At 46.7% G+C, this 24227-nt stretch overlaps 1 protein-coding gene across 1 annotated transcript; it reads left to right on the top strand.

Moving 5' to 3' along the window:
• On the top strand, positions 1 to 22222 carry VCP (valosin containing protein). The gene is made up of 17 exons (XM_066988708.1): positions 1 to 159; positions 4933 to 5044; positions 5428 to 5600; positions 7808 to 7950; positions 9597 to 9727; positions 11377 to 11508; positions 11891 to 11993; positions 13841 to 13974; positions 14222 to 14357; positions 15869 to 15981; positions 16629 to 16793; positions 16903 to 17025; positions 18021 to 18233; positions 19473 to 19781; positions 20700 to 20855; positions 21206 to 21360; positions 21766 to 22222. The coding sequence occupies exons 1-17, from the start codon at positions 143 to 145 to the stop codon at positions 21869 to 21871; spliced, it is 2421 nt and encodes an 806-aa protein (XP_066844809.1). The 5' UTR covers positions 1 to 142; the 3' UTR covers positions 21872 to 22222.
• The last annotated feature ends 2005 nt before the right edge of the window (positions 22223 to 24227 follow it).

The following is a 24227-nucleotide window of genomic DNA, read 5'->3' as shown; positions in this document are numbered from 1 at the left end:
AGTCGGCTCTGAGGCCGAGGCAGCGCCGAGCACCCCGAGAGCCGCCGCCTGCCGCCGCCCGCCCGCCCGCCGCCCGCCCCGGCAGCCTCCTTCCTCCGCCGCCCCGCTCCGAGGAGCCCCTCGGCCCTTCCCCCTCAGCGCCATGGCCTCGGGATCCGAGTAAGTGCGGGCCGCGGCCTAGCCATGAGGCGCGAGGCCCGGCCTCCGCCTTCCTCCCCCCCCCCTTCCTCCTCCTCCTTCCCCTCAGAGGCTCGGCGATGGCGCCGTGCCCGGCCGGAGGGGCCCGGCGGCGGGGCCCCCGCTGCCCGATCCCGCTGTGTCATGCAGGCCCCGGGGAGGCGGGGCTGGGCGGGTGGGGAGGGGCCGCTCCCCGAGCGCGCTCCCGGCCGTGCGCGCTCCCGGCCAGGGCGCGTGCCCGCAGGGGGCCCCCGTGCGCGCCTCCCAACCCCTCTCCCCCCCCCCAGCGTCGAGTCACTGACGGGGGGTGAGGGCAGGCGAGGCCGGGGCCTCCCTCACGATGCCTCCCCCCAGCCCCGAGGCCTCCCCGCCTCGACCCGGCCCGGCCCCGGCCCGGTTTTTGCCCCCCCCACCCCGGCCCGGCGCTGTGGAGGCGGACATGTTGTGGTCGAGTCCCCCCCCCGTGCTGTGGCGGTTCCTGCCCCCTCGGCCTGGCCTCGCTTCCAGGCCCCGGATCGGCTTTCAGGCTCCTCAGCACGGAGCCGAGCGGCGGTGTTCAGCCCGCTGCCGTCCCACGTGCGTTGGGCGCCGAGGGGTGTTAAAAATAGCACTGAAGAGAATTTCCCAAATCCAGGAACGCCTCGGTGACCTGCTCGCCCTCCCGGAGGCACTCCTCGTCCCCTTAGTGCCCGGTGTTTTCGTTGTCCTTTTCCTTTGCAACTCCCGGAATTCAGACCCGCTTGGTCCTACCAAGGTGTGCCGGGAATCCGGTGACCGTAGCAGAGCTAGAAGCAATAGGCCAAAAGCCCCATTTTGCAGCTGGCTGAGGTGAACACTGCCTTTAAAAGAAACGTACACTTTCACAAAGTTATCACCACCGCGTAGGAATCAGCAGAAGTTACTCTGCAACAAGAGTTGCATCTTGGCTGCAATTTTGGGCTCAGTGCTGTTGGCAACCATCTTGCTGAGCTGAGCTTCAGCACCGCAAGAGCCACCAGAGCGTGGTTTCTGAAGAGGTTCTCGTTTTCATGTGCCTACCAGCCTGGCATAGCATTTGAGAACTTGGCATCTCAGGCACGGGGATGAACTCACTGGTTGGTTGCCCTGTATGTGGCTGCAGTCACCAGGAGCATCAGTCGTTTGCTTTAATGGATAAAATGCGTTATGGATTTATAATGCCGACCTGGGGAAGGCAGTTCAGTCCATAACATGAATGTTGAGGGTCAGGATCGTAAGAAACTACTTCCAGGTTTGTCTCAAAAGAGGGTTCATGAGGACATTGATTTAAAAGGCCCACCAGCCTCCAGAAGGCGTGATTGTTTTCACTTTCATTGCTGAAGCTGGAATCGTTTTGAGTCAGGGACTTTTCCACTATATATTTACCGCAGACTTGCAGGAACATCTTAGTTCCCTAGTTCATGGGGATTTTTGGAGATTAGTGCTTGTTTTCAGAAAAATTGCTTGTCAGTAATTATCTTCTGCTCTCTCTTCTTATAGTCTGCCCTAACGCTTAGCCTTTGGGCGTTACTGTGTGCTGAACAAGGGGTGCTCTGACAAAGAAAAACATAGAAGTGTTAAAAGTTGTTAGAGTGGCTCCCTCCCCTTCCCAGTGTAAAATGGGTCTGTTGGGCTGCTTCGCTGAAAGAAAGGGCGGCTAAGGATGAGACTTGGGAACCCATTTTTGGGGGCTTCAGGGCTAGTACCTGTTTGCTTCAATTTTACTGATGTCTCCTGCTTTATGTACAAGTTTGCCCATTAGCTGTGCAGGGGATTATGTCCTCACTCCTGCCCTCTGTCTAGGGGCAAGCTTTTAATAATTTCCTTTTAATCCCCAAGCAGCTCTAAAGCTATGTTTTGTGTTCAGTTTGTCTCTTTGTTGAGTCAGTGAAAGAAGTGAGGGAGGAGGAAAGTGTGTGAGGGAGCTGATACAAGGGATGAGTTGGGCAGATGATCTGAAGAAGCTGCAATTTCTGACAGAAAACTCATTGGGGAGCTTTAAAAATTACTTAGGTTAGCCGTCTGCCTTGGCCCCTCAATGAACTTTACCAGCATGTGTAGGAAAGTTGGCAGAAGAGGATCGCAACCCGTGCTTTAGGCTTTCCAGCTTAGTATTTTTGGTTCAGGCTCTCCTTCCATGCTGCGTAGATGTTGTCTGAGTGTGGTTGAGGGGCGCAGGCATATTTTGCTGTCATTTCAGTTACTGCATGAGGAATCGCCAGGAGAGGTGCAACGAGGGCAAATGGTGATGGTAATGTTCCCAGCTGTTCCGGGAAGACTCTGTCAAAGTCCTTACACTTGTCTGCAGGAGAAACAACATCACTTGCCTGTGTAGCTGTCATGTGATTTCTTAACACTTTTGGTCCTTTGTCGGCACGACTCTTAGGTCAGAGAACTGAAGCTGAGCCCAAGCATTTAGGTATCTGTGTGCTGTTTCCTGGATACCTTTATTCCTTTCTTAATGCCCCCAAGTTTTTCGATTGCTTTAAGTGCAGTAATGTACCGATAGCATTGATCCAGCCCTCACTTCTTACTTAGGGAACTGCAGATTCAGTTCTTCAGTACTAAAACTTCGTTTTCAGATTCAGCAGAACTAAATGTAACTCTTGCTGTGTACTGGAAGATTGCTGAACTTTGTTTTTTCCCCTCCAATTCTTGTACAGCTTTTACTTTATTGGAAGCTTTGGTCAAAAAGCTTTCTCGTGTTGCTCAATTCCTCTTCCATTTGTTTTTCTCTGGAGTCCCAGTCCATGTTTTAGGCTGCATTACAATCTCTGTGTCCTGAGGGAGAGCTACTTAGTTTCAGTGCCAGTTTATGCAGCCAAACTCCGGCAATGGTTTCTTATCAGAAGCTCTTTGGATCCACATCTCATGTGTGGAGGGGTATGAATTACATTCAGCCTCTGAACTAAATAGAAGTATTGTTGCTTTCTGGTGTCCCCTAGTTCAACTTTTTAAATGCACCTGCTAAATTAATTTCCAGTGTCCAGGAGCTGATGCAAGGTCCTTACAAGTAGTTTGTTATTTCTGCCCTCTGTTTTAACTACAAGATGCTATCGGACCCGACAGTTTATTTGTTTCAGTTGTCTTAGTGCTCTGTTTGTTTTTCATGGAAATCCCAGCCCTTTTAAGACTCTCCTAGTACCATGTTTTAGCTTGAAGGTGAAATTTGTGAGCTTCTTCCTGGATGTGTCCAGCAGACTTCCTTGTCTCTCTTTGGGTTTCGAGAGTGGATGTGTAACACTTCACATGCTCATTGACGATGTTAATTTCTTACCTATTGCACTCTTAATGAAGAAAGGGAAAAAGGCAACTTGGCCAGTGCTGGCAGTCCTGGAAGGACATGTTTTACAACTCCTTGTTTTGTTTGCTTAAAATAATGTCCTAATTTGCAACATGTTTCCTATGCTACTAGAGCTTATGCAAAGCTTGAAAACCGTTTGGAAACAAGCTGGCTGCTCTCATAGGCTTGTATTGTTCCCCTCTTCTTTCGAAGCCTCGGAGAGAGGAGCCAATACTGCACAGCCTGTCTTGGAAACGCTTCTGTCTCGAGGGTGTGAGGGGTACCTCAGGTAACATTGCTGGAGGTTTGTCACACCTCTCTGATGTACCTCTGAAAGATGCAGTGAACATGCGAAGCGAAGCTCTGCTGCAGCGTGCTGCGTTCATGCTGTGCAGCTGCTTGCTCTGCCACTTCCACTCAGGGTTTGATTTCTTCTGGTTATTTTGTCCCTAAAAGAGCTAAACAGAGCCGGAGGGTGCAGCCAGCACGGCTGTCCTCAGAGCTTCCTGCTCTCTGCTGCTGCTTGCTACTTGCTTAGGACAAAGACAGGTATTCTTTGTTTGTTTGTTTTGTCTCGTTAGGATCAAGCCAAAGTCTGCATCATTTTCTGTTATGTCCTTAGATGTTGGCACTTGTGGACTACTTTCAGAAAGTAGTCAGACGCCCATCAAGGGAAGTTCCAAACATCTCTTAATGTTTTGATTGGCTAATGTACAACTTCCAAGATCTTCTTTGTTCAAATTCATTTTTTTTTAAAGGAAATGAATAATTTACTGTATTAGATTTTGAAGGAAATGATTTAATCTGCCTTTCTTCCCTTTCCTTGCTGTTTGTTTTGCTTCGTTTTTGTCACGACAAACGAATAATCTGTCACATTTCTTGTGGTGTAGTGGGCTAGAGCTGCTGTGACTCCTATGAAGATGTTGCAGGAAGGTGCTTATATCCTTAAAAAAACATATATATCATATTTTTAATGAACACTTGGATATTTCTACTGGCTTGCTGGGTTTAACTAATAGCCCTTGACAGGCTAAACTCTTACAGCTCTCCCTGTCAGGGGAGCTGCAACATTGTGCTTTAATTCCCCTATTTATCTGGGATTTGTCACCAAATAGACTTAAACTTTCGTTTCGGTTGCAGTGGTTACGTGTGATTGCAGATGGGTCTGACTAATTCTTTTAGGCGAAACATCTTACAGTCAGCAACATCTCACTGACCACTTCTTTTCACAGATAGCTTCACAGCTATTTCCATTTGAGGCTGGTAAGGTAGTCAATATTTGCTCACAGAAAGCATTCTGGTTTGAACACCTGATGCGGGTGCCTGGGAAGAATGTCTCCTTTGTCTTACAAACAAGTATGGTTTTTAAAAGATGTGACAGCAAAACCTATAGAAAATAGAGACCAAAGCAGGGGGGTGGCTGGGGAGGGAGGATTGGAATCGCTTAGACTCAGAACTTGTGTTTTCTTCCCCAGTTCTAAAGCGGATGACTTATCGACTGCAATTCTGAAGCAGAAGAACAGGCCCAATCGGTTAATTGTTGATGAAGCCATCAATGAAGACAACAGTGTTGTGTCACTGTCCCAGGTGCGTCATTGGGGAAAATCAAAGCATTTCATCTGGGTAATCCGCAAGCTGCTGCTGTATGTTGAAAAAACATGAAATTTAACTTTGCAAGATGAATCTAGCTATTTGTATAAGAAGCTGCAGCTGTTACAAGCAAGGGAGGTGGGTTGTCTTGTTTTCGAGCACTCTTCCATGCTAAAATATATTTTGATGCTGAACTTTTAAGATTCTGTTGAGTTTAAGCCCTTAGTCTGGCTTCAGGATTAGCTCATAGTGGGATCCTGTGTCCTTGTGGATTTAATTCATGTCTTCCGACATATAATTCTCCAAAGTCAAGTAACTCCTTCAAACACTCGAATTCTTGTTTTGTCAGGAGCTTGCTCTAATGTTGTTGTTGTTTATAGGCAAAAATGGATGAATTGCAACTGTTCAGAGGCGATACTGTTCTGCTAAAAGGAAAGAAGAGGAGAGAAGCAGTCTGCATTGTACTGTCAGATGATACCTGCTCAGATGAGAAGATTCGCATGAACAGGGTTGTTCGCAATAACCTGAGAGTGCGCCTGGGTGATGTGATCAGGTGGGGACTGCTTCACTGACTGTTGCGTCTCCCTGGGTTATCTAAATAACTTCTGCACTGGCCCTGAATTCATTCATTCAGTAGCAGAGACAGGATCTGCAGGAAGTATTCTTATGTCTTCCAGAGGAGACCCCAGAAACATTTTCAAGTGCATGGCTTACATCAGGGATCTCAGTTAGCTTTTGGGTGTGTTTCTGGCTCTGTGCATATTGGGATTAATACTAAAAAGCAATGCTAAAGGTTCTTGAAGTCTCTTCAGCACTTCCATGAGCCCAGGTCCTGTCATTAAATTGAATAGTTTAAATATTCCACTGCTGTCAGTTTTCTTCCCAACTTTACATTGTCAGATGGACTTGCAATTTTTTTGTGTCTGAATTTCTAATCTCTATGCCATTAACAGTGGAAGGCATTAAGCAATATCGTAATTGATCTCACAGTATCTAGCTCAAGCATGAAGCTGCCCTGTGGCATACAGAAGTTGAAACTTGATAGGAATGAATGACAGAAACATGAATCAGTTGAATACCAAGATTAAAAATCCCCAAAGGAACTTTATAGTCATGTTATCTATATTTCAATTCTTCTTATAAAAGTAAATTTAGAATTAGGAACGTTTTAAATGTGTTGCAGGAATTTTGTTGTGCAACACTTGAAGAAAGTAGTGAGAAAACATTGAAGTTACAGAAAACAGTTTCCATTCTGTGATAGGAGTAGGGCGAAACTGCCTGAACGCTTCTGAAATACAAAAATGCTAATTTGCAGGCTTAAATATGGGAAGGCTGACAGCTCCTCCCCCTGAGCATCTTCCTGATGTGGAATATCCTATATGTTCTAGGGAAATTGGAACCTGGTTTCTGGTACTTCTCTTCCTGGATTGATACCTGGATAAATCTTTAAATGTAAAATATGTTTTATACAAGCTTCGTAGAGGAGAGGGGTGAGGCTGTACCTCACTTGTACCTCACTGTACTTGAAAATGCAAGTTTTAAACACAGCCGGGGTTGAAACAGAACAGTGCTTTGACCCAGTGCCTGTGAAGTAAAGGTGAATTCTTACCTTAAAATGATATGAGGCTGCTGTTGGAGTCTTTTCTAGTGTAACAATTGAGCCTCTGCCCTCCCCTCTTCTTCTGGGACTGTGCCTATAGAGGTTCTTTTCCCTCCAGATGCATTACATTACATTAGCTTTGTTGCAAGGGTCAGAGAACTTTCACACCTCTCGCCCTCATAACTTTTTCTTGCTGATCTTTAATTACCTATTGTCTTACCTTCCGTGTCCTGGTCTCTGCCAAAATACAGATTCATGCATTAATCACTTCCTGCTTGTGGTCTGTAAACTGTTTTCCTTCTGGGACAGTTGGTCTTTTCCTTTACCCTTTTGCTGTATCCTCTCTGTAAAGCATGCAGTAAATGAATCTGTTAAGAGTCTCTGACAGAGCGGCCTATGAAAAGTGGTATGCTCAGCTGCAGTTCAGTGTAGGCTTTTCGTAGCAGGTGAAGCACATTTGAGCTTTCTGCCTCTCAGCTGCAGCTCGATACTCAGCTATCGCTACGGTAGGCTGTTTGCCTACCCTGTAAAATCACGGCTGTGGTGTTTATTTAAAAAGCGGAAAAGGGCCTTAGGACTTTAACCTAAATGTCAGCCTCCACGAAGTGGGATTGACAGATGCCTGGCTGCAAGCCAATTACCACTGTTTGGTACTTCGAGAGCCTTTGCTCTGAATCAGGGTTGTTGGCAGCAGGGGCTCTATTCCTTGTAGTAAGTTAGAGAGAATAACGAAAAAAGTTACCCCCGTCTCCCCTTCTCTTATTTTTGGTTTAGCAGTAGCTCCTTGTTAAAACAAAAATTAGCTTCTGACTCTCTCAGGTCTTTTGGCTGCACTAGTAATTTCTGAATTTGCCTTCGGGATGGCAAGGGGCATCCTGGCAGAAGAGCAGAGGTAGGAAGAAAGTCTGAAACTCCCCAGCAGCCTGGATAGGGCTGAGAGGAATGAAGAAAGGCACATGTTGTGAAGACTAGCTCTCTGCTGGGCATGGTATCTACCTTGTCAGCACTGAAATGTTCTTAGGCAGGTGGAAAGTCTCTGCGCAGATTTGGAGAGTCCTTTCTGGTGGTTGTGCTGGCCTGGGAAGGGACATCACTGCTGTTTCCAGACTCAGGTGTAAGTCGAGGATGATGTGACTAACTGGAGTTCTCTTCTGTTGCAGCATCCAGCCCTGCCCAGATGTGAAATATGGCAAACGTATCCACGTGCTGCCAATTGATGACACAGTAGAAGGGATCACGGGGAATCTGTTTGAAGTCTATCTCAAGCCATACTTCCTGGAAGCATACAGACCCATCAGGAAAGGTAACAGCACGTGTTATTGCAGTCCTGATGCTGCTGATTGTGGTCCAGTCCTGAGACTGGGTAAAGAGAACTTCTGGGGACTTGCACAGATCTCAACAAAGCATCAGACTGGCATCTGCAGAGTGAGATTTTGCTTGTTCTGATTCAATTTTCCCTAATCTTCAGAAGAAAGGGTAATGTCTATTACTGGCTGGCACAACAGCATGAGTATTCTGCTTTTTTTTTCTTGCTACATTGGATGGGAGTGTGTTAGAAAAATCTTAGGTAGAACTTAATTTAATAAGATTCTCTCCTATCTTGCTACTACCACTCAAAAGGATTGTGTGTTTGCCTGTGTGTTCATCAGTTGGTTGGATAGAGCAGCTGGCACTCTGACTAAATTCACTTCTTCAGAGTAATTCAATTAATAAGTGTGAGAGTGCTTAGAAAATGAAATGCACTTTTACAGCTGAGCTAGTAGCACTTCTGCTGGAAGAAGTAGGTCCTAATACATTATAAACACTAGTTGAATGAAGTTTTCCAGCTTCTGTAGCCCAGTTTAGCCAGGAGTCGTAGTCAATATTATGTATTATTCTCCTTCTGGAGACAAGCAGTTACTGTAACTAATAGCAACTTATTATAACCACTTCCAAATAAGTTTTTATTTTGTTAGGGCTTTTTGCCTCTTCCCTGGTTGCTTCTAGTGCTTCTGGCTAGGGTTTTCCCTCTTCGAGGCAGTAGGCAGAAGTAGGACATTCAAGGCTGCACTTCGCGTGTCTATGTGCAGATTGGAACAGCCACTCTGAAAGTCACTTCTCTGGAGCAGTAGTAGCAAAACCAATATGCAGATGGTGTCTGGAGAGAATTTCTCTAATGAAACAGTCAGCTGTTGCTGTGCTTTAGTGCAAGGCACTACGAGTCAAAGTGGGACAGTTTGAGAGTTGGCTGAAGAAACCTGTTTTTGGGATTGAGTCTCGTGTTGCTCTGCAAACTTCTTGAAAGCTTTTTGTATCCCAGAGTGGTTTGACATTTCAGTCTGGCTTTGGTTTCTCCTGCCTCATGACTTTTCACTTGTGGTGGTTGCACCATTTACTGTCTCTGGGCTGTACGCTGGAGGCAGGCACCTCTTTTGTAAAGTGATAGCTAGTTTCTAAAGGAGACAGGAAAAACTTGAGCGTCTTACTCTTGGTCCCTATTCTTAGCCAGTTTCAAAAGATCAGGGATGCTTGACCTCAGTTTGTGCCTAGGTAGCTGATCAAACACAAATTGTAAACCAGTTTGAACATTTTTTTCCTAAACTACACATTAATTATTTTTAGGAAGTTTTTTAATAAAAAATGTTCCAGAACAGTTGAATTAGAACTGAATGGGAAATAAATGTGATTCATTGCCTTTGTTTGGTATTTAGGCAGAGTATTCCTTTCTCTTGTTTGCTGTTTGTTTCTGGATGAAATTTGAAAAGTTTAACTGCTGCAGATCTAAACAGTGCTCTGGCAGTCACACAGTACGTGCAGCTCTTGACTCTAAAATGTAGAGCAGTGTTAAAAATGCCAGTGGCATATGCATGTGTAACCTACTTCCTTATCCTCTATGGCTGCTGGTAGTACAAGGGTTGACATTTTGCAGACATCAGCTGCAGCAGGCTACTAAAAGGTGGGATTTTACAGGTGACATCTTCTTGGTGCGTGGAGGAATGCGTGCAGTGGAATTCAAAGTGGTGGAGACAGATCCAAGTCCCTACTGCATAGTGGCTCCGGACACAGTGATCCATTGTGAAGGAGAGCCCATCAAACGAGAGGTGAGCTCAATCCTGCCACGCAGTTATTGTCCTGAATCTGCTCTGTCCACTGAAATCTGTTTCTGTGGCTGCCCTGGAGAGCGGCAGAGTTGCAGTTCCTGGTTTGCCATTTTGTATATTGAATGTAATGGTTAGGAACTCTGGTTTCAGGAAATGAACTGCTGCTGAAGGTAATGGGAGAAATGTGCTTCCAATATCCTTCCTCAGACACCAAGATAAGACTAATGCTTAGGTTTTCTGAGAAAATGGTACAATTTGAAAGCAGCTAGTTTTGCATCTGCTTCTGGATAACTCATGCTGGACTTAGATGTATCTTTTTAAATCCTGAGTTCCGTTAATCCATAGCAGGGAGGACTTAATGTGTTGCTAAATTTCGTGCCATGTGAAGAGAAAGCGATTAATGCTTTTTGAATGAGAAACTTGAAACCTCTAAACAGTTTTATTTATTTTAATTCAATCCCTTAAGGTGTCTAGCCTTCAATATCCCAAGTTTAAGGCAGCTTGAGTTACTTGTCTGTCAGGAGTTGGCCACCTTACTTTTGTAGAGTAGGAAATCTCAGGGCTATGAGCTAAGGTGGCTGTATACCTCATAAAGTTAGCTGCCTTGTGAAAAAATCATCTCTGTTTTTGAGGCACTGGATGAGTCCTGCTTGGGCTCTTCAGGACACAGTAGAGGCGGTTAGGAGCAAGTTCAGCCAAGGCCAGCAAAATGATGAATAGCTGGAGGTCAAAATAAATGAAGAGAGGCTGTGAGAATGGCCTTACGCTAGAGAAGGGAAGGTGAAGGGGCAGGCTTTCTGGCAACTGCCTGATGGAAAGGTGTAGGTGACCGCGTCCTTCTGAGGGTTGTGCCTGGGGACGGGACTAGAGACAACTGCAGAAGCTGGGTCAAAGGAAATTCCCAGTAGATTTTAGGAAAAAGGTTCTCTCTAGAGAGAGAAGGAATCTCCAGCTCTGGAGACCTTCAGTGCTTGACAGGGTCAGGCTCTGAGCAGCCTGCTTCACAGCTTTCCTGGCTCTGTGGGGCTCTGGCTCAATCCCTTCTGAGATTCCAGGCTGTGTTATTTTATGATTTTATTGTGGCCTTAGGTTACGGATAACTAAGGCCAGTAGAGATTTCAACACCCATGAGCAGAATGATTGCTGTAGGGCTGTACTGGAAGAATTAGCTACAGCTGGTCTTATCTGCATGTCTGAATTTCAATGTTCTCAGTTAGTTTGAGTCAGTCCCAAAAGAAAACACTGCATCTGAGAACTGTATGGTAGCTAGGGTATTTCAAGTACTGAGAAATGTCATTTGCAGTTTAAAGAATATTTTATACTGGGCTTCGTTGTCTGCTTTAATCAGTTAGACACACGAGAAGATCACACAGCTTGTTTTGTGCTTGAGTCTGTAGCAGCAGAGGCTGTCATTCAAGAGGCCGGGTTTCATTGAGGTCTAGGTACATGCAGGTAATTCCCATTGTATATCTGGGAAGTCAGAGCTACAAAACAATTGTAGAAGAAACCATGAAGTCTTGGAAGTAAGCATCTCAAAACAGCAAAGAAGGAACAATGAGCAATAGCCCAAATTCCTGGTTCTGTAAACTGGAAGGGATTGTTGAACCCTTGTCTTCACTCAAATATTTAATAATTTTCCTTCCCGGTAGGATGAAGAAGAGTCACTGAATGAAGTGGGCTACGATGACATAGGTGGCTGCCGGAAGCAGCTGGCTCAGATCAAAGAGATGGTGGAACTTCCCCTCCGACACCCTGCGCTCTTCAAGGCCATAGGGGTGAAGGTAAGTAAGCACCTGCGTGCTGCAGGTTGCCTTTGCTGTTCGCTTTGATGTAGGAGGTTTATGACTTACTGGAGGGAAATAAGTAACTTTTTTTTTTTAATACTGGTATTAGGACACTATTTCCTTACATTTTAGACACAGATTAAAATACTGGCACTTGTAAAGCAGAGAGATGCTTTGAATCATCACTGTCAGTTACTGGCAAGGTTTTTGTTTGTGTGTCATGCAGAGTAGTCAGGGTGTTGATGGTTGGATGGCAGTTGTTGCATGAGCCAGCATCACAGTTTCGGACTGGCTTTATCCAATGCTCAGAATACACTGTGAAGCTACTCAGGCGTTCAGATACTGGCTTTCCAGCTAAATCCCTTGCCTCTGTCCCCAGCCTCCACGTGGCATCCTGCTGTATGGTCCTCCTGGCACTGGTAAAACGCTGATTGCCCGGGCGGTGGCCAACGAAACTGGGGCCTTCTTCTTCCTGATCAATGGTAAGCTTTGTGTCTGCTTTGGACCCAGACCTGCTGTGTGGTCATTCTTCCAGCTAATGGTAATGAATGGTTTAGATAAGGCCACCTTATAGCCACCTTTCTGTCCTTGATATCCTTTCTTACCTCTTTCAAGTGCCCCACTGAGGACACTTAGAGGCCACTTACGTGGAAGCATCTGTGGTAGTGGCACTGTCCTTAAAATTGATTGCTTTGTAGCAGCGGTTGAAAGACAGTTTTGTGATGTGGGAATTTGGAGTCTGTTTAGCTGAGTGTTCATTTATGTTGGTAAGGGCAGAGCTAGGAGTGAAGCAGTGAGATTATTCTTTGTATATGGGCGTAGAACACTCATTTCTGTTGCTGCCAGCATGTTTTATTCAGAAAAGAAGCTGGTCTGCACTGCAGTTCTTTTTCCTTAAGTGAAGCACAAGACCACTTTTGTTTCACATAACATTAAATTGGGAGGAACGTTCCTGAAAGCTATAACGAGTACTTTGGAACTTAGCTAGAAGTGACAGGACCTCATATTGTTCGCTCTCACCTGTAGCAGTTGAGGTAGATACTGGTCCATGGCCATTGAAGACCAGATTCTGATTTTTCCTCGCTGCTTTTCTGTCCCATTCTGCAATCAGTGCTGGAATAACCGAATGCTCGTACTTGAGGAGCGCTGCTCTTCTTCCCTGATTTCTATCAGATCCATGAAGGTGAAAGCAGTGGATTGTACAGCACAGCATAGCAGAGACCAGCAGTAGGGAACTGCCTCGCTTTTTATCTCAAGATGTCAGAAGTAAATGGGCTGTTCCTAACCGTATGTCACCCTTGTCATCTACTTCCTAAGTCTGTGGAAGGTGTCACTGTGTGCTAATAAGCCAGCCTTTTCTTTAGAGACATGTACTTCTGGTGCATAATAAAAGTAACATTCATTGTCAGAATTAGTGATGCGTTCTCTGTGTGCTTGGCCCAAGCCTGCAGCTGCAGGCAGCGCTGTAGGCAGAACTGGTATGAATCGGTGAGTTACTTGAAGTGAAACAGTGTGGTACCTGCCCACACCCCTGGCTCTGCAGCTGGTTCACTTCAGTCAGCTGTTGCAGCAGCTTTGCATCCGGAGGGTCAGGTTTCTTTTCCTCAGATCTTTCAGAAGAGGCTTGCTTTCTCTTTGTGACCACTCCCATCATCGTGATGGAAAAATATAAACAGAATAGATAGATCCCTAAACATTAGGGTCAGCAGTTGTAGGAAGTCTCAGGGGATTGTTGTTGTTCCTTCTGCGGTTGATGTGTTTTTACTCTTTTTTTTTTTTTTTTTACTCTTTGAGGGGAGGTTATGATAGTTTTTTTGGCAGGCTGTTTTTTAGTTTGTTTGTTTTTGCTTGTTTTATTTTAGTTTTGGAACTCATTTATAGGATCTTATAGAGGTAAATGTGTGCCCATGTAATGCAAGCTAAAGTCAGCTTCAGTATCTTACAGCTTTTTCTTTCCCTATCCTGATAATTTATCACCATATAATTTGATTGCTTCTCTTGCAAGCTAGGACTGGCATTAACAGTGTGTGGTGGCACATTACAGAGAAGCTCACCAAGTGTGAAATAGGGTAAGAAAAGAGGCAGCTAAAGGTAGCTCACTGACTAGCACTGCATTCTGTTAAACTGAACACACCAGAATAATGATAGAAAGTAATTCCGCATTCTGTTGCCTGTTCAGCTGCAAATTTAGTGAACTTGGTTGATAGTGTTTGCTTTGGCTTGAACTATAGATACTCCCATATGAATGTTGTACTTAAAAAAAAAATCATCTACATGCCTCGGGGCTAGCTGTGTCTCTTCAGGGTGCCACAGTGCTGCTATTTTTCAGGTCCTGAGATCATGAGCAAGCTGGCTGGTGAGTCTGAGAGCAACCTGAGGAAAGCATTTGAAGAAGCAGAAAAGAACGCTCCTGCCATCATCTTCATTGATGAACTGGATGCCATTGCTCCTAAGAGAGAGAAGGTAAAGATAGCCTGTAGGAGGTAAAGAAGTGTACGTACACCCTTTCTGTTAGCAGCTGGCATGAATCTCTGTCTGAGTTTAGGGTAAAGCAGCAGTTAATGCTTGAACTCAGTCAGGTGTGAGAAGAATCATACACAGTTCACAATGTTTGTTAGCAGCTCGTGGCTCTCGTGTCCAGCTCCTGTGCTGTAGAGCTTCTAGTCTAATAATTGTTTTTTAGTCTAATAATTGCTTTGTCTCTCTGTAGACGCATGGAGAGGTGGAACGTCGCATAGTGTCTCAGCTGTTGACTCTTATGGATGGACTGAAACAGAGAGCACATGTGATTGTTATGGCAGCTACCAACAGACCTAACAGCATTGACCCAGCACTCAGGCGATTTGGTAACCAGGATTGTCAACTGTTTTCTGTATCACTGTGGTGGTTTTACCCTGATATGCAGCCGAGCTCCTCCACAGCTGCCCTCTCACTCCCCCTCAAAGGAGAAGGGAGAGAAAATACCATGGAAAGGGCTCAAGGGTTGAGATAAGGACAGGGAGATCACTCACCAATTATCTTTATGGGCAAAACAGGCTCAGCATAGGGAGATTAGTAATTAGTGCCTATCACTAGCAGATTAGCACTGTGGAAAACTAAAAAGTGGAAGAGCAAACTAAAAACACCTTCCCTCCCATATCCACCCTCTTCTATGTCCTCCCCCAAGCATTTTTTTTCCCCTTTCTTAAATCTGCTCTCCCAGAGGCACAAACAACATCGCTTATTGGCTCAGGTCCCTTTCAGAGGATCTGGAGCTGGTTCCTCTATGCCATGGGGCAGCTGCTGGGCTCTGCTCACAGAAGCCACCCCTGCAGCCCCGCTGCTACCAAGCCCATGCCACATAAACCCAATACAATCAGATGCTTTGTTACAGACTATGTTTCAGGGGCCTTGGAAAGTTTGAGCAGAAATTAATACTAAATGTCTTCTGTGTGTTTCATAGACTATTGACTTGTGTCTAGCTGCTGCTTTGTAATTAATTTCTAGGCTTCTGGCCTTTGATATAATTTCCTGTTTTATTAGGTTAGAACTTGTAGAAGTAACGAAATGCTTCAAAATCATGTGGTAGTCTCTATTAGGTGAGGCTAGCTCAGGACACACTGAAGGAGTAAAAGACTGCTTGAGGAGCTGTGTGCGCCTCAGGTTGCAGAAGCATTGTCTGACTTCGCTTCTATTAATGAGGAGTCTGGTAGTTTCCAAGCTCCATGTTTTCAAAGCTCTACAGTGTGAATGAATGTCTGGTGTATGAGCAGTTGGTAAAGTGTGTAACAGCAAACCTGTCAAGCTTGCAGGAGAAAATGGCATCTTCAGTGTGCAGAGGCATTACTAGAGGCAAATGATAGGTGTATGTACCTAAGTTAATACTGCAGTAATATATAGGTTACCTGCCTCCCCAGATAATGGGGCAATTTTTTTCTTTCACAACCTGGGTTTTGCTGTGATGATTACTGTAGGAAGTTCTAAAAAACTAAATATGTCTCTCAGAATTTGTATACTCTTATGCTGAGGACACAAAGGTGGAAGCAAGCAAAAATGTCTCATGGTATGTTGGTTAGAGGAAGTATCCTTTCCTACAAATGAAGCTTGGAAAATGTTGCTAAACCAGTAGTACTCCACTTTTTGTAGTCTTGAAGTCTAGTTAATACATTAGTTCCACTTTTCCTAAATAGCTAAGGCCTTTCTTCCTTTCTCACTCTGCAACTATGCTGATACATGCTGTGCAGAAACCCAAAGCTCTGGCATTTTCTGAAATTGTCCGTGTGGCTTGTCATTATGTCGTTCAGTCCGAGGAAGACAGCAACTGCAGCTTCTGTGGTTTGCAGAATCAGCAGCTCAACATATGTTTTGTACTCCCCAGGTCGTTTTGACAGAGAGGTAGATATCGGTATCCCAGATGCAACTGGGCGCCTGGAGATCCTGCAGATCCACACAAAAAATATGAAACTGGCTGATGATGTGGATCTGGAACAGGTGAGCAGAATGCTGTTGGGAAAGCTCGTCTCTGCAGGCTAATGTTAACTGATGCTGTGTTTTGTGGCAGAGTTGTTATGGCTTTGATCGTATAAACGTAGTTGCTCATTTAGGACGATGTGAAACTGGGTGAACGTGTGATCTCTGGGCTTCCTTCCAACTAGTTTACCAGTGACCCAAAATCCTCTCTCACTAGTTAAAAGTGGCATGGCTAAGAGAAACAACTGTGTATCAGTACAGTCTGCATGTGCCTTGCTACTGTCCTTCTGGGTTTGTTTGCTGTGGTTGTCTACTAGTAACCCTAAAACAGCTCTCAGGGAGGTGAGTGAGTGTTGTGGTGACATGGGATACCGCATATAAACTCAGTTGGTTCCTGTTATTTCTGTCTTGAATGAAGAACTCCATTCTTGGGGTTATCTTTCTGTGTTCTGCCATCTGAATTCCAGTTGCAGCTTTGATCTCAAGTGGGAGGTGGAACAGCAGTGTCTCTGCCTGTTAAATATGAGGTGGCACTTGTCTCCTGAACCCACAGTGGAACACTGATGTTTCTGTCCTCCAGAGTTTCGTTGCACCTCCGAGTGAGTCACCAGAGCATGCAGAGTTCTTGCTTGCGTCCCTGTGAGTCATAGTCAGTGCTTTGCTTTCAGGTGGCAAACGAGACCCATGGACATGTTGGTGCTGACTTGGCTGCTCTTTGCTCAGAAGCTGCTCTTCAGGCTATCAGAAAGAAGATGGATCTCATAGACCTAGAAGATGAAACCATCGATGCTGAAGTGATGAACTCGCTGGCTGTGACCATGGATGACTTCAGGGTAATGCAAGAGTGCCCCTTTCTTTTGTCTAGTTGTTTGTCTGAAGCATGTGAACATGACATGATAGCATTATTTAATGCTTATTTAATGCCGTTTCTTCTAACGATAGTGGGCTCTGAGCCAGAGCAACCCTTCTGCTCTTCGGGAGACTGTGGTAGAGGTGCCACAAGTTACCTGGGAAGATATTGGTGGTCTAGAAGATGTAAAGAGAGAACTCCAGGAGCTTGTACAGGTAAGAGTTTACAGCCGATTTTTTGCCTAGTCAGTTAAGTAATAATTATTCTGGTAAAATCCAGAGCCTCTTCGTATACTGTTTGGACTGTGAACAGGGTAAATGCAGTTTTTATGATAACTGCTTGTAATGGACTGAAAATACCACGGTGTTCCATCTTAGTGAACTTAGGGAGAGGAAGGTGATGGAAAGCAGCGTCAGACTTTCCTTAGTTGAGCATACGGTGACATCTTTCATGGGTATTGTGCTTAATGCAGAAATGTAGTAGTTCTGCCTCTCATAGGTGGAAGCCAGCAATGGGGCCATTGCTGAGAATCCTGTTACATGGTGGCTTTAACTGCCAGAAGGTAAACAAAGATTCTCACGCAGTGAGCTTCCAAAGGGCTTTTTATTGGTGTTACCATTGAGACAGGTGAAAAATAATTGTGAAGCCTTCTGTGAAAGGAGACAAAAAGTCATGAATGTCTGTGGAAGCTTCTGGTGTCTGCATCAGGATGGTTTCTTTCTGATACATCCCTGCTCTCAGTCCTCACTGTAGAGGCAACCTGTCTGTGAGTTAATAATAAATAAATAGAAATCTAATTTCCGGTCTGATTTTCTGGTGTTAAACCATCACCTAGCTCTGACCTTGCTTCTGAGGATAAATGCTCACATCAGGCACCTTGCATGTCTCTGGAGGGCAGAGCTGACTAGATTGGATAATGAGCTGTTCCCTTTTGCTTCTGCAGGACAGAAAAATGCTGGGGTTAAGTGTACTGGAAAACTACCCAAACTGGTGAATAGTTCTTAGGGATAAATAGGCATTTTAGGGCAGCTTTACCATTGAGCTGTGGTGCTTTTTGAACCAGTTCTCATCTAAAATCTGTAGAGGCCCTGAGCAGGCAGAAACTTGTGTTTAACTGACTAGAAATCTCAGATAGTGTTTCTGTTAGGAGCAAGGTACAGGCCTATTCTAGCTCATCACGAGAATTTTTTGTTGTCGTTTCCTCCTGTAGTATCCTGTGGAGCACCCAGACAAGTTCCTCAAATTTGGCATGACTCCATCGAAAGGGGTTCTGTTCTATGGGCCACCTGGTTGTGGTAAGACACTTCTGGCCAAAGCCATTGCCAACGAATGCCAGGCAAACTTCATTTCCATCAAGGGCCCAGAATTGCTCACCATGTGGTTTGGAGAGTCTGAAGCCAATGTGCGCGAGATCTTTGACAAGGTAAAGTGTTTCTTCTGCTCCCTGTGCTACGTTTGGGCTGAGATACTCCCAGAACATCGTCTCCACTGTGCCTGTCTTACTGGCCCAGTTCTTATTTGTGTATTTTTTTGTGTGTGTGTGTTTTCCCCACTTGCACTGTGAGCAGGGGCTGCTTTCCTGATGTTAGGGAATTAATCCTGTTTGGGAACATAGCTAATTAAATGTTCTTTCTCCCACTACAATTTGCATCTTTTGTTACAGAACAATAAATGTGCTAGAGCCTTAGCCATGAGGCTGGCATTAGAGTGACATAAATATCCTCAATATACCTTGAAAACCTATTTTGACACCTCGTTAGCTATTTACTTATACAGATTTTCAAAACATCTTGCAGGGTCTTGTCCTGCAATATGCATGGTGCAGAAAGGAGTTCCTCTCCTGCTGTCCAGTTCCCTATAGATAGTGTCGCCTCCTGTCCTACGTAGGGATTACCTTGGGAATCCTCACTGTTGTGGTCAGGGGAGCTGCTGGAAGAGCAAAGCAGGAAGGAGAATGAGAGGGGAAAATGAAGGTTGGAAGGGAACCTCAGAGGCCATCTGCTCCAGCTGTTTGTCCAGAGCAGGAAGATAACTTGGAAATCTGGTTTGTGTATGTGAGGTTCTCGTGTGTGTTAGTTGATGAGTACATTAGCATATTAGCACCAACCAAGGATGGAGAATCGCTGACCTCTGGGCCTGTGTGCTGATGTTAGAACTCTCTGATTATAAAGAATTTTTTCCTTATTTCTAACTGGAATTTTCTTTGCAGCAGTTTGCACCCATTTTCACTGCGTACCTCAAAGAAGGATCTGACTCCTTTTTCCTGTAATTACCCGTTAGGTAGCTGAAGATGGACTGGATTTGCCCCTTCTATTTGATACGTTGTGACTATGGATACCCCAGTGCCTAAATAACCAGACATCCCCAGATCTTGCTGGGAGAGTTTGGTCCTGGCAGATCGGTTCCAGCTTTCCCTCTTGGCGTTAGAGTTACCACGCTTCTGCTTGCTCTACGATGCTCTTAGTTTTGAGGAAATTCACCTTGTTACTCAGAATTTAATTGAGGGTTTCTAGAGCAGCTCCTCCAAGCTCTCCTTGAGGCAGTAGTGTCCTGGTACTCCTCTGAGCTGCTGTAATTTTAGGGTGTGCTTAGAGTGAAATCAGTGTGCTCCTCGCCTGGTGTTATTTAACAGGGACTAATTGTTTCTCTTTGCCTTTTGCAGGCCCGCCAAGCAGCCCCTTGTGTGCTCTTCTTTGATGAGCTGGACTCCATCGCAAAGGCTCGAGGTGGGAATATCGGAGACGGCGGCGGTGCTGCAGACCGTGTCATCAACCAGATCCTGACAGAGATGGACGGCATGTCCACCAAGAAGAATGTCTTCATCATCGGTGCCACCAACAGGCCGGACATCATTGACCCAGCCATCTTGCGCCCTGGCCGCCTGGATCAACTCATCTACATCCCCCTGCCTGACGAGAAGTCCCGGGTTGCTATTCTTAAGGCCAACCTGAGGAAATCACCAGTTGCTAAGGTAGGATCCGTGCCATGACTGTACCTGAGTTGGTTTTGCAGTGTGCTGCACGTGCTCCTCATGAGCTGGGGACAGAGAGGAGGGCTGGGGACTGCTCCACGCACTGCAGAGCTGTGAAACCTTCCATCCCTGAAGAGTGGAAATAGATGGCAGAGATAGGGGGAGGCTCGAGTTCTAAAACGAGGTACCAACGCAGCTAGATATCAGTGTGTCAGCACAGCAGGTCTTTGTCACATAGTAGAGTTCTGCCTACAGTGCAGGAACAGGAACGCCTGTTATGGCAAGATGGAGGAGATTCTTGTACTCTGAAAGAAAAATAAATGTAGAAAACGGGGGTGGGAAATGGAAATTGAAGAGGAACCATCGCAGTTAATTGTTGCTGAGCTCTTTCATAGATACAAGTTCTATCCCTTGCCTGGGAAGCAGGCAATAATGAAACTCACAGGGTTAATCAGAGGAAAGCGGGTGTCAAGCGCGCAAACTTTTTTAGGCCATTCTTATTTTTTTAAGTACTGCTGGGAAGGAAAGCTTTAAAGAAGGTTGCAGTGCTACTCTGTCAGTTGACAGGAAGGAGGAGAGGAGGCTGTTTGTCCTCCCCATCTCCACTTCCAGTCATCTCATTTGACTCCGAATGCTGAGACCTGAGGAAATCATGTCTGAAAGTCAGCCTGCCTCTTCCTGAAGGTGAACAGTGCAGAGGCATTTGTAGCTGTGTAGCAGGCTCTTTCTGTGAGCGGGGAGAGTGTGGCCTGCCTTTGTGTGTAGTTAATTTTTACCAGAAACAAGAGTCTTAACAGCTCATCTTCCTAAAATTGGCCAAAGTTAAGGCAGCACCTTGGTACTGTGGGATCTAAAAGCACTTCTTTGTCACCTGTGAGTGCAAGGTGTAAAGGAGAGGCCTCTCTTGTTTTTCCCTAGGATGTTGACCTGGATTTCCTAGCTAAGATGACCAACGGCTTTTCGGGGGCTGACCTGACAGAAATTTGCCAGCGTGCCTGCAAACTGGCCATCCGCGAGTCCATCGAGAGTGAGATCAGGCGAGAGCGTGAGAGGCAGACCAACCCTTCTGCCATGGTGAGCGGGGCACTCAGCTTTCCCTGCTCATGAGAGAGGCAGCCCACCTCTGCCCGTGGGTGAGGGATGATGTGTTCCTCTCTGTAATCCTCAGTAGAGGACGAGTAGGCTCGGCACAGAGTGCTGAGCTGGAGCACTTTGTTCTCTTCTTGTGGGAGGGTGAGGGCCTCCTGTTGTGCCTCATCTCTGGCATTGCTCAGAAGGCCCCTGCTGCAGCTGTGACTCAGTCTGCTGCAGCATCCCTCTCTAGCCCCTGCCTTGGCGAGTATTGTTGCATCCTGACCCAGAAGGGGGCTGTGGGCGGGTGTCAGGCTGCCCACAGCTCACCTGGGCCCTCTGTCCCGCTGCAGGAGGTGGAGGAGGAGGACCCGGTTCCTGAGATACGCAGGGATCACTTTGAGGAGGCCATGCGCTTTGCTCGCCGCTCTGTCAGTGACAATGACATCAGGAAATACGAGATGTTTGCACAGACTCTACAGCAGAGCCGTGGCTTTGGCAGCTTCAGGTAACTGTGAGGGAGGCGGGGAAGGCAAAGTGGCTCAGCTAGCCCTAGGAGCAGAGCAGTGAGGGCAGCTTTGCTGTCGTCTGGGTAACAATCCCCTCTTCCACCGCGTTTTCTGGTTCCCTGCAGTGTGTACAGCAGCCAGCTGAGCACACAGTGGTACAGGCTGTGCTGCAGGTCAGCTGTAGCTGCTCTGTTAGTGCTCCTGAAGCCCATCAGCTCTTTTTCCTTTAATGAGAGCAATGTCTGGCAGCACTGTAAGCCTTTGCATGACCTGCCATAAGGCTTCACCACATTTCTCCCCTTTCCTACTTGGCACCCGGGAGCTGTTGTGGAGGGAGGGGATTGTGCTGAGCTGTGAAGAAGCTTCTGAAGAGCTTCTCTCCCCTTTTTCACTGCTGCCTGCAGGTTCCCATCAGGAAACCAGGGAGGTGCTGGTCCAAGCCAAGGCACGGGAGGTGGCAGCGGGGGCAACGTGTACAGTGAAGACAATGACGACGATCTCTACGGTTAACTCGCTGTCCTCATTGGACCAAACTCCAAATCAGGCCACGTTGTACAGGGAAAATCCAATGTTCAGTGGACTCTCGGCTTCTTCATTCCTCAGTCAGAACAGTATAGCTGCACGTCAGACTTTGTACAGGGAATGTTTTCTGCAAACACACAAATACAGACCGATGTTCAGTTGGGAGGCAGACAGTGAATTAACAAGGAGGGGAACCGACTTAATTTCTGAGAAATTTCTGTTCTAGTTTACGTGGCAGAATCAGCAGCTTTAGCAAAGGGTACAACGCTAGCCTGTATTAAAAAAAAAACAAAACACAAAAAATAATTAAAAAAAAAATAAAAATCCCACAAAACTCTAGCCAGGCCCCTGGCAATTCCTTTTTGTGGTACTGCTGCAGCATCAGCAGCGCTGTCTCTGTAAACCGCATTTCTCACTTGCTGTCTGAGCACTCCTCAGCTGCCCCTCTTGTCTGTTTTGTGCATTTCCCTGGAGCGTCTGAGGTTGCTCTCTGCTCATACGTCTCTTAGCTCGTGTTAACACAAGAAACTGGTTGGACAATCTCTCTCCTGTGCCATAACTTAGCAGTAAGCACCGTGTAAGAGAGCCCTGCTGCCAGTGGCAGATATCTGGTGTTGCTTCTCTGATGCTGCCCATGAGCTGTTGGGTGTCCCGCTGCTTTCACTCCTGTGCAGCACAGGGCTTCTCCAGAAATCCCCCTTTCATCCACCCTGCCTGAAGGCAGGCACGAGGGAGTTCTTTGGCTGTCTCTGGAGTCTGGTGCGGCGTGACCTGAGTGTGGTTTGGGAACAGGAGCTTCCTCTGATGCTGTAGCAGCAGTGTTTGTCATGTTCTGCAGAGAGATTTCCCCCTTCTGCAGAAACGATTTGTGTGTCCCTGTGGGCTTCTGATGAAAGGTTTGGTTCTTTGCTGTCAGCTTGGCCTTTACTGTGCCTTTCACTCAGCAGTCAGGTTTTGATCATATTCTTGTGCTTTTCCTTCAATTTCTTCCAGCTTCCTGGCCCACTCCTTGGTTTATTTTCCCTTCTCCGAACTGAAAAATGTGCTACTGCTGTACTTAGCGTTTCATGCAAAGAGAAGCCCTGGGTCTGGCAGCTGGCACCTGCCCTGTCCTGGTGCGTGTGCTCATTCACCTGTAGCTGGAGCCAGGGCTGCGCCTGCTGAAGCAGGTAAATGGCCCAAAGAGCAGAGCTGCTCTTAGGAAGGTGCGTGGCCAGCTGCAGGGCAGTGCTGCAGCAGGAGGAACAGCTGTGAGCCTGTACCTGTGAGCCTAGACCTGTGCTGTGTGGTGTTCGGGCTCACCCCTGAATTCCACGGAAAGACAGGGAGCCTCCTGTTCTGTACGGTTACTTTTCACTTCCACTTTGTTCTGCGTGGGGTCTGGCTTTAAAACAGGGAAAAGGGGAGGCCCTGGGTGCTTGCACGTTCCCAAGATGCAGAGTGGCACGCAAGGACCAGCTCTGAGTGTGGTGAGCACAGCTTCAGCTCAGCACCTTGGTGCTCGCCTTTGACCCCAAAGGCTGGGAGCTGAGTACTCCTCTTGCCCTCAGCAGTCGCAGCAAATGCAGCCGGCTGAATTTGATTCTCCTTTCACTGCCTGACTTGAACGTGCAGCTTTGGCCGCCAGCAGGTAGGTGGGGCACCCTTCACCATCTGCCTGGATCATCCACCTTGGGGCTGGATTTAGCGGTGGTGGGGAAGTACAGCTGGACGAGGGAAGATGTGTTTAAACACAGGAGCAATGCTGCTGGCCGCATGTGGCCCAGCCCTGAACCAGAGGACAACAGGTCTTGGCACAGAGCATGGATGTGTGCTGTCGGCTTCTAGAGGGTTGCAGGAACTGAGGATTTCAGCAAAGATGATGAACTGTGGATGAAACAGGCAGAAGGGATCCCCCAGGGCTTTTGGGGTGACTTCTCCTGCAGCAGGAGCTGTGGGGGCCCCAAGCAATGGGAGTTTGGGCCCTAAAGCCTCTCAGTTGTAGATGAGCTCCATCAGCCTACCAAGGCTTAAAGGGAGGATAGAAAGGGGCGAGGGGAGTCTCACCATGGCCAAAGGATGGGGCTTTCCAGGAGAAAGGGGGCTTGTGGGGAGAAATGCACTAAAATTGGGAGCGCTGCTTAAATAGCACAGCCACCTGCTGCAGGCTGTGCTAGGAGGCCACGGGAGCCTCCGGGGAGGCTGGGCGGCCTCTGCTCGGGTGGTCTGTCCTAGTTCAGAGCCGGCTGCCAGCACCGTGCCTCTCCTGTCCTCGCACCACCTTGCTTCAGCACTACGGGGAAGATGCTGCCAGCTCATGGGGCCGTGCTGCTGCTCTGCAATGTGTTTGCTGTCAGCCACCTGG

Source organism: Anser cygnoides, chromosome Z, assembly GCF_040182565.1.
Source record: "Anser cygnoides isolate HZ-2024a breed goose chromosome Z, Taihu_goose_T2T_genome, whole genome shotgun sequence".
NCBI lineage: Eukaryota > Metazoa > Chordata > Aves > Anseriformes > Anatidae > Anser > Anser cygnoides.
Note: the sequence above shows the minus strand (reverse complement) of the source record. Positions and strands in the feature narration are given on the sequence as shown.

Excerpts from the sequence above, each read along its gene's own strand:
- VCP (XM_066988708.1), top strand. Across the intron at positions 13,975-14,221 it reads TTGCTCCTAAGAGAGAGAAG|ACGCATGGAGAGGTGGAACG; the intron begins GTAAAGATAGCC and ends GTCTCTCTGTAG. Across the intron at positions 17,026-18,020 it reads AACTCCAGGAGCTTGTACAG|TATCCTGTGGAGCACCCAGA; the intron begins GTAAGAGTTTAC and ends TTCCTCCTGTAG.